This window comes from Equus przewalskii, chromosome 6 (genome assembly GCF_037783145.1).
Source record: "Equus przewalskii isolate Varuska chromosome 6, EquPr2, whole genome shotgun sequence".
In the NCBI taxonomy this organism is placed as follows: domain Eukaryota; kingdom Metazoa; phylum Chordata; class Mammalia; order Perissodactyla; family Equidae; genus Equus; species Equus przewalskii.
The window spans coordinates 60,928,728-60,941,759 of NC_091836.1; the positions used below are offsets into that span (position 1 = coordinate 60,928,728).

General features: G+C 38.2%; 1 protein-coding gene across 29 annotated transcripts in view; it reads left to right on the forward strand.

Annotated features, from left to right (window-relative positions):
- Positions 1-13,032, forward strand: part of DLG2 (discs large MAGUK scaffold protein 2) — a 1,822,408-nt gene that overhangs the window by 804,389 nt on the left and 1,004,987 nt on the right. The window contains exon 1 of one of the 29 annotated variants that reach the window (XM_070625677.1): positions 4,170-4,274. The exons of the other annotated variants lie outside the window; for them this stretch is intronic. Coding sequence (XP_070481778.1) covers positions 4,215-4,274 — 60 coding nt within the window. The 5' untranslated portion in view covers positions 4,170-4,214. Of the gene's footprint in view, positions 1-4,169; positions 4,275-13,032 lie in introns of those variants that run through there. 29 annotated transcript variants of the gene reach the window in all.

Consider the following 13,032-nt stretch of genomic DNA (forward strand, 5'->3'; position numbering starts at 1 on the left):
GTGGATGCACAGCTGATAGGTAGCAGAATCAGAATTTAAACCTAATTTTCTCAACTTGAATGTCATAGTTATGCTATTGTTCAACACTTCTTAAGCTTGTGTATGCAGAATATGAATTCCAGGCATTAGAATTTGAGGGGTACTGCAGATATTACTAAGCAAAATGAAGTAGCATACTTTTTTGTAGAAACTTCCAGAGTTTATGATGAATTCCATGATGTGGGCATAATCAATACTGATATCAGTCTCAAAGAGAAAATAGACTTCTAGAAGTTTGGACATAAAAAAGAGGTTGTCAAGTATAGGTATGTGTATGTAAGAGTGTGTATATGTACATACATGTCTAGGATGTGATTTGGAGTACAATTTTACTAATCCTAGTGGTTGTGATCATTCTGTGTTACTTTCTCAAAAGGCTCAAAAGGTGTATCTGAACCTTTGATTTTCACACACATACAGTGACACATGCAACCCACTTAGTCATTCAGCGAATGCCAACATAGTTCCACCCATCCCTTTAGCCCAAGGTTAAAGTGTCCGTTAGGTTCTCTGCAATCATGATGAAGTACAGATTCCTTCGTTTTGTCACTGGCTTTTCACTGCTTCTCATTTACCCTTTAGTTAAGGAAGAAACTATTTATTGCTAACTGTCTTTGTACACATTCTCACATGTGAAGAAAAACTTGATGGTATAGTGTTGTGGCTAAGAGGACAGATGTTAGATGCTGATAGACCTGACTTCAAATCCTGGTTCTACCACTTTCTCAGTATGTGATCTTGGGGACAGTTACTTAACCCTCACTTCTCAGCTTCTGTTTTCTCATCTGTAAAATGAAGAAGATGACAGAGTTCTTGAAGGAATTAAGTGACATAATGCATGAGAATACTTGGTATAATGCTTGGAGTGCTTTGTTTTTATCTTCAGAGTTAATATTGTAAACAAAATAATGACGTCTAAACAAAAAAAGAGACATCTACTTGGAAGGAAGGAAGAGGAAATAGTCTGTAATTATATATTTATAATTCAAATCATCCATTTAACTAACAAATATGTATTAGGTATTAATTATGAGCAAGGTGCTCAAAGTTTTAAATGCTTCAGTTTTCCGTGCCTGCCTGTATGTTTTTCACATTCCTCTATAACAATTTGCTAAGCAAGAAATTAAGATCACAATGGATGTGGAGTTTTCAGCTTAAAGTCCAAAAGTGGCAAAGGGCATCACTATTGGCCCCAAAGAGGGTGGATGAGGAACAGAGAAGGCCTTGCAGCAAAGACCTCATCAGAAAGGTAGCATTGGGCCTCCTGCCAACAGCTGCCCAGTAGTCTTCATTACATGGGCTGCATCCAGGTTGTGGGTTTTGAGGCTGAATATGCTGATCTTCTGTCTCTAATTTCTGCTGCCTGGGAAGAACTGGAGAAAAGTTTTTTCTTTTTCTTTTTTCTGAAGAACTTCTTAAGACGACTAAAGCTTTGTTTTCTTGAAAGGATCAACTGCTTGCTCTGTGCAGAGGCCCCAGTTCATATCTTCTCCTCCAATTGCCTCTTGAATTATTGTGCCCTTCTTGTGAGCCTCTGGATTGTTCCCATAATCCTCCTCTGTCACCTCTCCATTTCCTTGTTGGTTTTGAGATTGTTCAGTATTTCTCCACTTTACACTCTGTTTCATTAAAGGACGTATGTAAGCAGACTGAGAGCAGAATGGGTGCTGCTGAAACTCTTAATGCTTGTGGGACATAACCTTCAAGTGTGCTATCTTAGCTTGTGGCTCACACTGCAAAACCCAAAAAGCAGCCCGGGAAGAAGAACGCCATTCATTTGACACATATTTTTGCAAACTTTCTGTATGTCAGGTGCTCTGTATGTCAGGTGTCAGCAAACAATGTCAAAATGGATGAGATTTTTGAAAGAGAAAGGGCATCAGAGATCCTCTGAGAGGAAGAGACTGAGAATTAAGGAGATGAAGTGGCTGATCCAGGGACATACAGCTGACTAGAAGCAAAGCTAGGTCCCAAACCCAGGTTTCTGACACAAGTCTCCTGATATACTCTTCATAAGCATTTTAATTCTTAAGCTGCAGATATCTTAAGTGCAAACTGGGCAGTTGTGCAGAGTGTTTTTGCTTTATCTATCTATCTATCTATCTATCTATCTATCTATCTATCTATCTATATATCTATCTATCTATCATCTATATATTTATGTTTTTTTAAGTGACTACGACTAAACGTGCCAATGACCCTGGCTCTCCACTATGTACTTCAGTTATTGAGGTGAAGCAGCAAGCTGCCTTGTGGTGACTTGCTTTTTATGGTTTTCTTTTTCCCCATTTAGAGTTGTCTTTGTTATCCCACTTAGTCCAAATTCACTAGGACTCCCAAAATTGAGAAGAGGCCAGTGTGTGTGTGTTATTTACTCAACCCCTGCATCCTAAAGATGGCCCAAAAGTTGTAGGTTTCTAGTAAGCAATCCTGGTCCATAACAAACCATCCATCCTTCTATCCATCCATCCATCCATCCATCATCATTCAACAATAATGAAAATGTATTGAGCATTTACTAAGTAACAGACTCTGTATAAATATATAATGAAGAGTACAAAACAGATCCTATCTTTAAGGAACTTATGTCTTAACAGATAATTACAATACAGGGTGAAAAAAATTCTGTAATAAACTTTTATACAATGTTGTGGGAGACCAAGGGACAGGCCCCTGTTGATATCTGGGGAGAGAGAAAGAGGTGGGCAAGGAATGTTTCCTGGAGTACTTAATGGATGAGTTGATCCTTAATGGATGAGTAGGAGACATTTAGGTCAAGAAAAAGTATGTAGCAGGGGGTAGTGGTAGGTGGGAAGTGGAAGAATATCCTGGGACAGAGGGAACAAGATTGAAAAAGGCACAGAGTCGTCGTGGTAAAATAAGTGATCTGGGGGAAAAGGGAAGAGTTGCAGATGTTTTTGGGAGAGACAGGTTAGGGCCAAATCAAAAGAAAGCTTTGTATACAGTGCCAAGGACCCTGAATTTTATTCTAAAAACAAAGATGACCTATTGAAGGATTTCGAACAGGGAAGTAATTCAGTCAATTATGCATTTTAGAAAAATTATTCAAGCTGCAGTATGGAGAACTGATTGGAATGAGTTCAGAATGATTATTGTTAAATAGCCCCAGACTGTTTTTAAATGGCTACACTGTTAATGTACGTATATCATAAATGTTATGTTATTTGGATTCTGTGTAGCCAGCCCTTCTTCTTTCGATCTCAAGAGCAGAGTCCTATGTGAGATTCAGGAGCTTGCCCAAGAGTGAAAAGCTGTGGAATTGCTCAGAATTATTCCATTGTTACTGATTTATGAAGAAAGTGTACATTTAGTCTGTTCTCTTATTTGTGGATCAAGAAAGACCTTTATTACACAGACAGGAACTCACCTGCAGTAAAACTGAGAGAGGTGTAAATTTGAGAGTATTGCTTTTTCTGAGCTGGAAGGAACTTTAAAACATGACTGGATTTGTGGTAGCATCTAAAAACATTAAGGAAAAAGCCTAAGCCACAAAGCCTGAAACATCAGTGATTAAATAATGTCAACATTTACCTTCAAGGATGCTTAACTGGGTTAGAAGAATGATCTGAAATTTGCTTAGATGGTCTGTCTCCACTGTTAGACACGATTCACTTAGTAGTGGTGGGAGCACTTCAGACTTAAATCTGACTTCAGGCTGAAGTTATTACCTTACTAATATAAATGTTCCTCATAACAACATTTGTAAAATGGGATTGAATCTGCGTGTTCCAGGGTATCCCTACTCTTGCTTTTCAGAGAACTTCACTCTACTCTAAAAGGGGGCATTCTTCTTTTTCTAGGTCAGCTGACCTCAAAACCAAAAGATTCAGTAGAGGTCCTCATTTCCAGTAATTCTTTTCTTCAAACATCATAAAATAACCTTCAATTTTAAAGATATTATTTTGGAGGGTTAGAACTACCTCTGTGGAATGATCAATGAGAATTTGTCTGGTTCTGTCTTGGAAAAGAAGCAACATTGACAGGATTTCCTGAGTCTCTGCTGGTCTTGTTTACAAGTGCTCAGCTTTTGATAGAACAGCTCCAAGTTCCTCCGTTTGAAGTCTGGTATAAATATTTCAACACAGCAAACTTCTGTTTGGCAGTTTGGCATTCAAGTCTGATAGTGGGCAAGGCCTTAGGCAAAATTATTAAGTATGAGTAATATACTCCTCTCACTGATTTGGGCAGGGACTTGGTGGAAGCATCGAGGAAAGGTAAGTGAAATATTTATTGAACACCTAGTGAGTTAGGAAATTTACCGTTTCTTTTATTTAATTCTCACAATGATCCTAAGGACCATGAGTTGTTGTAAGAATTTTAACCAAGAAAAAAGTGAGTCATAGAAAAGCAACTTGTCCAAATTTATGCAGCTAAGAAGTGGCAGAACCAAGATTTGTGGCCATGTCTATCTCCCAAGTCCATCGTCTTTCTACTGTTTCATGCTACCTGAAATAGCACCAGGTGATACTCATTTTCCTGACACTCATTTAAAACTTTCTTTTCCACCAAGTTATATATTTTGTTTTATTGTTATTGTTCTCTTTATGTGTTTGTGTTGAGGATGGGGGTAGTTGGTAATGAAGCGTGGCCTATTGTAGCATAAACTTTGAACCTACAATTGGTTATGGACACCTTGAAGTTCCAGGTTTCTATGATATACTACACTATCACATCATTTAATCACTGTAACAGTTCTATGAGGACACTTTGTTATTGTGACTGTGACTATGACAGATAAGAAAGAAGGATCAGTAAAGCTGTATTGATATTGAATATATTAAGGTGGATTTCTGACTAAATTCTACATTGTTTTCTCTATGTCACACTTCATTCTTACTAAAATTAGTATAACATGGTCAGAAAATTTTATTATCCTACATCTAGTCTCCTTAACTGCCTTTATATGTTCATTCACTTAGTTAGTCATTCATTCAACAAGCATTCATTGGTGCATTGAATGTCTTTTATGGGCCAATCACTGGTCTAGGCCTGAGAGAAATAAGAATGAAAAAGACTGATAAGAATGAAAAAGAGTCTCTACCTCACCTGGAACACACATAATTTAGTGAATTATTTGCAATGTGCAGCCGACTATTACTTTTGGTAGCTTTGTTTGCTATTAAAATGCCCCTTTTTCTACCTTTGATACTCCATAAGAATAACTCATAGGAGGAACAAAATATGTTTTTGTGTGAGGAAGGCATTTGAGAAACACTGAGACTGAGTTCACAGGATTGGCATCATATTTCCCAAAACAAACAGACAGATCTAACAAATGATAAGGTGGCGCTTCTGACTGGCTGTCACCCTGTATCAGAAAAAGAAGGAACAGTGAGTTCAGGTGTTGAAATGTACAGTCAGTTAGGCTGACTGCTGGAGTTCCAGAGCTTTCTTTATTCCCTCCTTCCTGACAAGAAATTGCTAGAACATGGAGAGTTAAGCCATTAGTTATATTGAGGTGAATTTTTAATGAAAGAAAATTTTCACTATGTATCATTCAGTAAAAAAAATAGCATGTTAGAAACTATGTACAACATCCTCTTATTCCTAAAACAATAAATATATGTATCAAATTTATGTAAAAAAACTAATATAGTATCAGTGGCTATCTTTGAAAGATAAGCTTATGCATTTATTTTTTTAATTCTCTTTTTTGTGAAGTTCAAATAATGGAGTCATTACTTTTGTCACATAAGAAATGAAATTTAAATTATTGTAATTTAAAAAATTGTTATTAAAAAAAGGAAGGCCACACAGTTAAAACCACTGCAAATTCCAAAACAAAATGTACCAGGAGTGAAAATTAGACTGAAGGAAGAAGCAAGAGCTGTCTAAAACCTAACCTCTGGGCTCAGAAAGCAGGTAGAGAAACTCCTCCAAACACTTTTTAAAAGACCTTGTTGATGCTTGCGAGTTATGTACTCAGACTCAGGTTCTTGCCCTCGTTCCCCTACCCTGAGGGCCATTAGGAAATCCCTGGATCTGCAAAGGCTGAATAGATGTGAATAGATATGTGCTCATATACCATGAGGATAAGTAGGGGTTATGATCATGGGATGGCACTAAGGATTTCTTGATGGGTCCATAGGGGAAAGAGTTGAGGGATGTATCACTCATCATTTGAGTCTGACAGCCTTCTCAGGTAGGCCAAGCCAAAGAAAGGTAAAGCTAACCTGATAGGCCTTGAACGTGTCTCTCTCGACATTACTCCCATTGCCCTAGGAGGCAACAACTGTCTAGAGAGGGAGCTTTGTCCTCACAGTAACTGTAAGTGGTTTGGAGGTGTTTTGTTTTATTTTTATTTTAAGACTCCGTCTCTTGTAAGGTTATGAGGAAAAGGTGTGAGGAACTTGTCCCTTTTTCACTTCGTCTTTTTCTTCCTCCCTCTATTCTTCCACTTCTCCCTTTCTCCTCCTTAACATCTCTCCCTGTAGCTTCCTCTCCCTCTCTCCATTTTTCTTCCTTTTCCTTTCTCCCTTTCTCAACATACCTTTCCTTCCTTCCACATGGTTTATTTTGTGTGTATGAGCACCTACTTTATCCAGGTCTATTAGGCACTGGGGGCACAAATGAATAAGACAGGCCCAGTATCTCTCCATAAAAAAAAATAGCAAGTGGCAAAAGGGTTGTCAGAACACTTGCTAAATCTTAGAACCTGAGAAAGAATTTGAAATCTTCGAAATTTTTGCGCGAAGAACAGAAACATTTCCTAGGCACTTCTGCCAGAGTGATCAAATGAATTCAGCAGTTGAATCTCTCTGTTGGCTTCTAGGAGCTGTCAGCTTCAAGGGCTTGAAGATGATTCTCGTCTCCAGTGACAGCTCCCAGCATTCTCACAGCTGTTTCCCCAAAGCAAGCTGGTTTTTACTAGTCCATGTGAATAATGAAGAAAGGAACAAAGGGGAGTACTTTCTCACTCTCAAATAATTTTTTAATAATGTTATAGCACCTTTGAACTCTGAGCAGACTCTTCTGGTTTTCCTTTTAGTTTTTTACAAGAGGGTTGAGGGCAGAGAGACTTGCTTTTTAAAAGTTGGAAAATCCTAAGTAAAACTGGCTATTGTATCTCAGGAATTAGGAGATTCAGCAAAAGACAGAGCAAAGGTGACACTATAATTAACAGGCACTTGCAGAAAATGAAGGATTCATGCTGTGCAGTATGTAATTTGGAAACCAAATGTTCTTGTCAGAGAAACCTGGCCTTGTGCAGAAAACTATGGGGGCTGTTTAGACAAATGAACCGACAAAGCCTGCTTTGTATGCTGGAGAATCCCAGTCACCTGTTCTCTTTTTCTGTCTTGACCACAACTGGGCCATTCATTGTTTCATTCAATTATTCGTTTAACAATTATTGATCACCAACTATTCACCAGGCACTTTGCTAAGTGTAGAAACACAAAGACGGATAATAAAAAATCCTGGCCCTCAAGTAGGTCTCTATTTTGTAGAGGAGACAGACAAGGAGACTGACTTCCTCCTCCCCCACCCACCCACCAGTGACTTCTGAGACAGAAACTTACATAGTTTAACACAAAAGCGTGGAGGAGATACTCTTCAAGATCCCCAAGAGTTTGTAGAAAGCTTCTGAGAAAGATTCGAAGTATATCTAGGAAGACTTTCCCAGGTGAACCTGGAGAGGAGGTGTGTTCTAGCAGAAGATGTAGCATATGCAAAAGCCAGAAGAGGAGTAGGAACTCATCAAATTCAAGGAACTTTCCATAGTTCTTACAGTAAGAGTATGTGATACAGCCAAGATCGGTAGAAGATGAAGAGCAAGAGCTATTCTAGGACAAATTGGAATATAGCCAAGTTAATTAACTTCTTTATTGAAAGAATTTTAAATCAACAATTTGTTCAAAGATCAGTTTTGTTAGGAAGGGTATAGACAAAATCCCTCAAGGGTAGAGATTACATCATATTTTCTTTGCATTGCCAGCATATAATATACTACTTGACATATAAGTGCTCAATAAATATGAACCTTGAAATAATCAGAGAATAATCCTTGGTAATGTTGAATCATTGATTCTAAAGGAGGAAGGTGGAGAGAAAGAAGGAATACTGAGCTCTTGCAGTATGCCAGCTCCTGTGTTAGGAGATTTACATATACTATGCTAATTAATATTCCTAATGGCCTTATGGGGGCTTATATGTATCTCCCCATTTTTCAGAAGAGGCATTTGAAGCTTCAGGAAGTCAAATAATTTACCATGGTCAGATAGCTAACATATGGCCAGAAGCAGCATTCAAACTCAGGTCTGCCTTTCTCTACAGCCTACATTTCTACTTTTAGATGCAAAACTTTACTGAAATTTCTGCTGCAAAACTCTGGGGAGGATGCTACAAAATGTGTTCATTTATAATAATAAAATAATACAGAATTACACAATCAGGTGCTAATTTAGTTTCTGTAGCAAATCTTGTAAATTCTGTAAAAGTTCAGAGAAACGGAGTTGAAAAGTAGCGGTTTTTTCCTGAATTCTGTGGGTTCAAGAAGCTTTATATTTAGCTCACTACTAGTAAATGATACATGAAACAAAATAAATGAATAACAAATGAGACTGTCAAATAAATGATTATGCATAGCCTTGTGTTTAAAGCAAATGTTTCTGAAGTTGCCAATATTAGATTGCTGATATACTGTGTTCTTGATATTTTAAATGTATAGTTGATGACTCACTTGGCCTCCAAAAAAAGCGAGAGTATAATATGTGTGGAGAAGACGGCGCCTCCAGAATACTGCTTAGAAAACTTTGGGTAGTAGTTTCGGCTTACTGCCTTGTTACCTCCCCCTCTCTCATAGCTCCTCCCCGCTAGTGTAGCACTGGCCTCATATTTCCATACCCTGAGCCTTGTTGCTGGTTTTCTAAGCAGCCTCTTTTTCATTTTTTTTTAGGATTTATAAGGATATATTTTTTTTCTTCCTTTTTTTCTCTTACTTTCAGACCAAACTATTTTTTTAGCATCGTATATCAAAAAGCTCTACTGCCTTCAGACCTCTGAGTCATGGGCAGTGACTGGCTCACCAGCTTTCCTCCCCAGGTCCCACATGCTTCCAAATGTGCACATTTGCTGGATGAATCAATGATGTGGAGGAGGATTCCAGATAGAGTGGACCTTCCCACTGCTGTGTAGGCTACCCATGGCTTCCCTCCCACTCCAGGCTTCAAAGGCCAGACGTGTGTTTCGAAGTGAAGAGGAATTCTTCCCAGGACTTTATTGCTAGGGGTGATGGAGATAAGGGCTCCCCACAGAAAATAATATGCTTCCTACACCCCACAATGTAAATTTGGAAACCAGTAATGAGTTAGACATACGCTCTTTTAAGCTCTCCTTGTACAGTTGAAAGAGGGACACATGGTAACATATCTGCCTTATATATTCATAGTTCTAAAAGACAATGCATCTAAACCACCCAAACTAGTCTCAAAATAATCAGTCCTCAATATGTAATAGCACTTACTATTGTAATTATTATAAGAAAGAGGAAGGCAATGAAGACAAAGAATATATTCTATGCTTGACACAATCCTTTATCCCTGAACTTAAAGATTTTACTAAATTTCATATTTAAAATGTAGGGAAAGGAGAAAATATTGATATGATTTAGTAGACTGAAGCTGATATTATTATCTTATAATCTAAATGAATATCTGGCCTTTCCAAACTACGTGTTTTTCTTCCACATGTTAAGCTCTGGTCTGGCCCATCATGGAAAAAGTACAGAGTATGATGAATCAAGAAAATAGTCAAAACTTTGAATAAGCTCAGACTTCAAGTTGTCTACCTGCTGATATTTTTAGGAAAGTGTCTGCCACTTGGGTCTTGAGTGAAGGTAATCCAGGCCAAATGTGTTTTCATTGGAAGTCTTCGTATTTTTATCATTTTCCTCCAATTGAAGTGGGATCTGGCTTTTAGTTGGAAGATCTGCTCTGTGGATCATAAGATTGTATTGTCAGAGTACCTGGAAGGGATGAGCAGGTGCTCACAAGAGAAACCCCAAACTTGATTTGATTTCTAGGTGACACTTATAGAGTAACCTTGAGTAGTGAAACAACATAATTAGCCCAATCTTGATGGGAACTACTCATAAGTAATACAGAAGCAGCTTGTACAGAAAAATTGGAGCAGACAGTTTTGTAATTCAGCCCAGTTGCTGCTTCCTGTTTCTAGTGCAGTTGCCAGGAATGAATAAAGTAGACTCTGGTAAGGAGTGCTTTGTGTAGAATTGTGTCTTGAGGACATGTGCTGCTTCAGGGGGGTGATATTAAACCTTAGATTTGTGATTCTCCAAATTGTTAAGGACTTTTAATTTAGTTGAAAGGTCAAGCCCTTCTAGGGGGTAATTACATTGTTTGAAATTTTTATTATGATATTCTTAAGATGAGGGAGTGGTGTGGTCAGAGGGGAGTACATGTACTATTTGAACTGTGATGGTCACTGAAAATGCTAGTGATGAATCAGAGGCAGTATTCCAAGGGGAAGATCTTGATGAGCAAATCTAGTCCTTAGTTTCTGTCTCTGTTAAATGGGAATGTCAACGAGGACCTTGTGGGATTTTTATGAGGAATAACAGTAATGTATGTGGTAGACCTCACACAGTGTTTGAGTCATGTGTGCCCAGTACATGGGAACTCATGGTAGGAGTTAGAGCCACAGTGGACATTCTGATAGTTATTCTAATAAGATAATAAAAATATTAGAAATAAAGTAATTGCAATCAATTGTTATGTGTTTACTAAATTCGAGGCAGTGTATTAAAGCTTTATATGTGTCATTTTAATTATGGAAATAACCCTTTGAAGTAAAATACTCTTATCCCATTTTAGAGTTACTTGTAGCTGTGGTAGTGTGAGACAGCCGTGGTGGTCTGGTGGTTAAGATTCAGCGTTCTCACCACCGCAGCGTGGGTGCATTTCCCAGAACTACACCAGCCGTCTGCCAATTGTCATATTGCGGCAGCTGTGTGTTGCTGTGATGTAGAAAGATATATCACTGGCATTTCAAATATCAGCAGGGTCACCCATGGTGGACAGGTTCCACTGGAGCTTCCAGAGTAAGACAGACTAGAAAGAAGGACCTGGCCACCTACTTCTGAAAAACCTGGCCAAGAAAACCCTATGAATAGCTGAAGAGCATTATCTGATACAGCACCAGAAAGTGAGAGGATGGTGTAAAAAGACCAGGCAGGGTTCCACTCTGCTGTACACAGGGCGACTAGGAGTGAGAATTGACTCCACAGCACTATCAAAGAATAGTAGTGGTAGTGGTAATACTAGGAATGTTGTAATGGCATTCCTAATGCCTTAGTGGTATATACATAGGCATGGTGAAAATAACAGGATTTTATGCATGCTGAAATTTCCCAAAGCTCTTTAAAACGCAGTAGAGTTCTTAGGACCTAGATTCTTTGAATCTAGATGTTGTCCTCTGATCTCTTTCCTCAATCTTTGACCTAAGTAGAAGAACCAAACGTGAATGTCTGACCATAGCCACATTATTCAAAGATTGTCTATCAGGGTTCACTATTCTAATAAGCATCTCAACAAGTATTCATCAAGTGCCTACTGTGTGCAAGCACTCAGCTAGGCTCTGAGGATCCAAAGATACATGTATTGCAGTGACTGGACTGATTTAGGAACTATCAGAGTAGAATGGTAGGTAACTAAATGAACTACAATACAGTGTCATATGCACTGTGATACTGAGGTAACTGTGCAACCAACAAAATGTTCCTGTTATGATGGGAAGGCCATATGTACACTATGATAGTTGGGAAAAAGCCAGAGTTTATTTCAGGTTGGTCTAAAATCATTTGAAGTAGGTACATTAGAACAGCATTTGTTTATTAATTACTGTGTGTGTCCATTGTGTTAAAAACAGATAATCACAATAATAATTATCAAAACAATGTATGTAGGGAAAATTTCTAAGAATCAAAATGGATGAGAATGATGTATGAGGTTTAGAACATGAGATTTGGAGTTAGAAGATCCATGATTAACACTAAGTCATTAAACCTCTCTGATTCTCTATTTACTTATCTATCAAAATGTAATCATAATATTCCTGCTCTATCTTTGCCATACTTTCACAGATTCCACTGTTACAGAAGCTGTAAAATGCTATATAAGCTTGAAAGAACTATATAAACACTGGTCGTTTTTATTACATATACTTGGAAAGATCAGGGAAGATTTCTTGGAAAGAATTTTCCTTAAATCGAGCTTTGATGAGCAGGATTTGGATATGGAGAAGAAGAGTTTGTGTTGGGGAGATCAGAAAGTCTCCCAATTCCCTCTCTTGCAAAGTGATAGGGTCATCACAGTGATCATCCTCCACATGGTGGAAGGAATGGCATAAGTAAATGCATGTAAGTAGGAAAGCTTAGGACTAAGCTAATTGGGATATATCTGGTCCTCAGAAGGGAGCCATTCAACAGTAAGCAGAGGAACAGCATAATCAAAGAGCGGTATGTTGGAGAATATTCTGCCAACAGTTATGTTCCAGAAAGCAGAGACAAAATGCAGAGCTGAGTTCAGAGGCTAGAGTTAATAAGGTCCTGAACTAGGTTAGAGGCTGTAGGATTAGAAAGGAGGAAGTGGATACAAAAGATATTACTGTGATAGGAGATCCGGAATTGGTTTATCTCTCAAACTCCTCTGATACCACCATGGCCAACAAAGATTTGAGAGAGATTTGAGGAAGTATCATAGTGGCTGGTTTCCTACAAAATAGAGCTAAAGCATGGCATTCAAAGTGTTCCATGTTCAGGCCTTGATCTGCCATTTTGATCCTTCAATTCACTCTATGCTATAGCCACAGTAAACCATTCCTCATTCTGTGACCATGTCTAATGTTTTTCTTATGCCATTGCCTCTGCTTGGAATATCAGTTCCAATATACACAGAATACTCTCATCCTTAAATTGCAAACTAAATAGTCACCTTTGCTGTAAAACCTCCCCTGGTA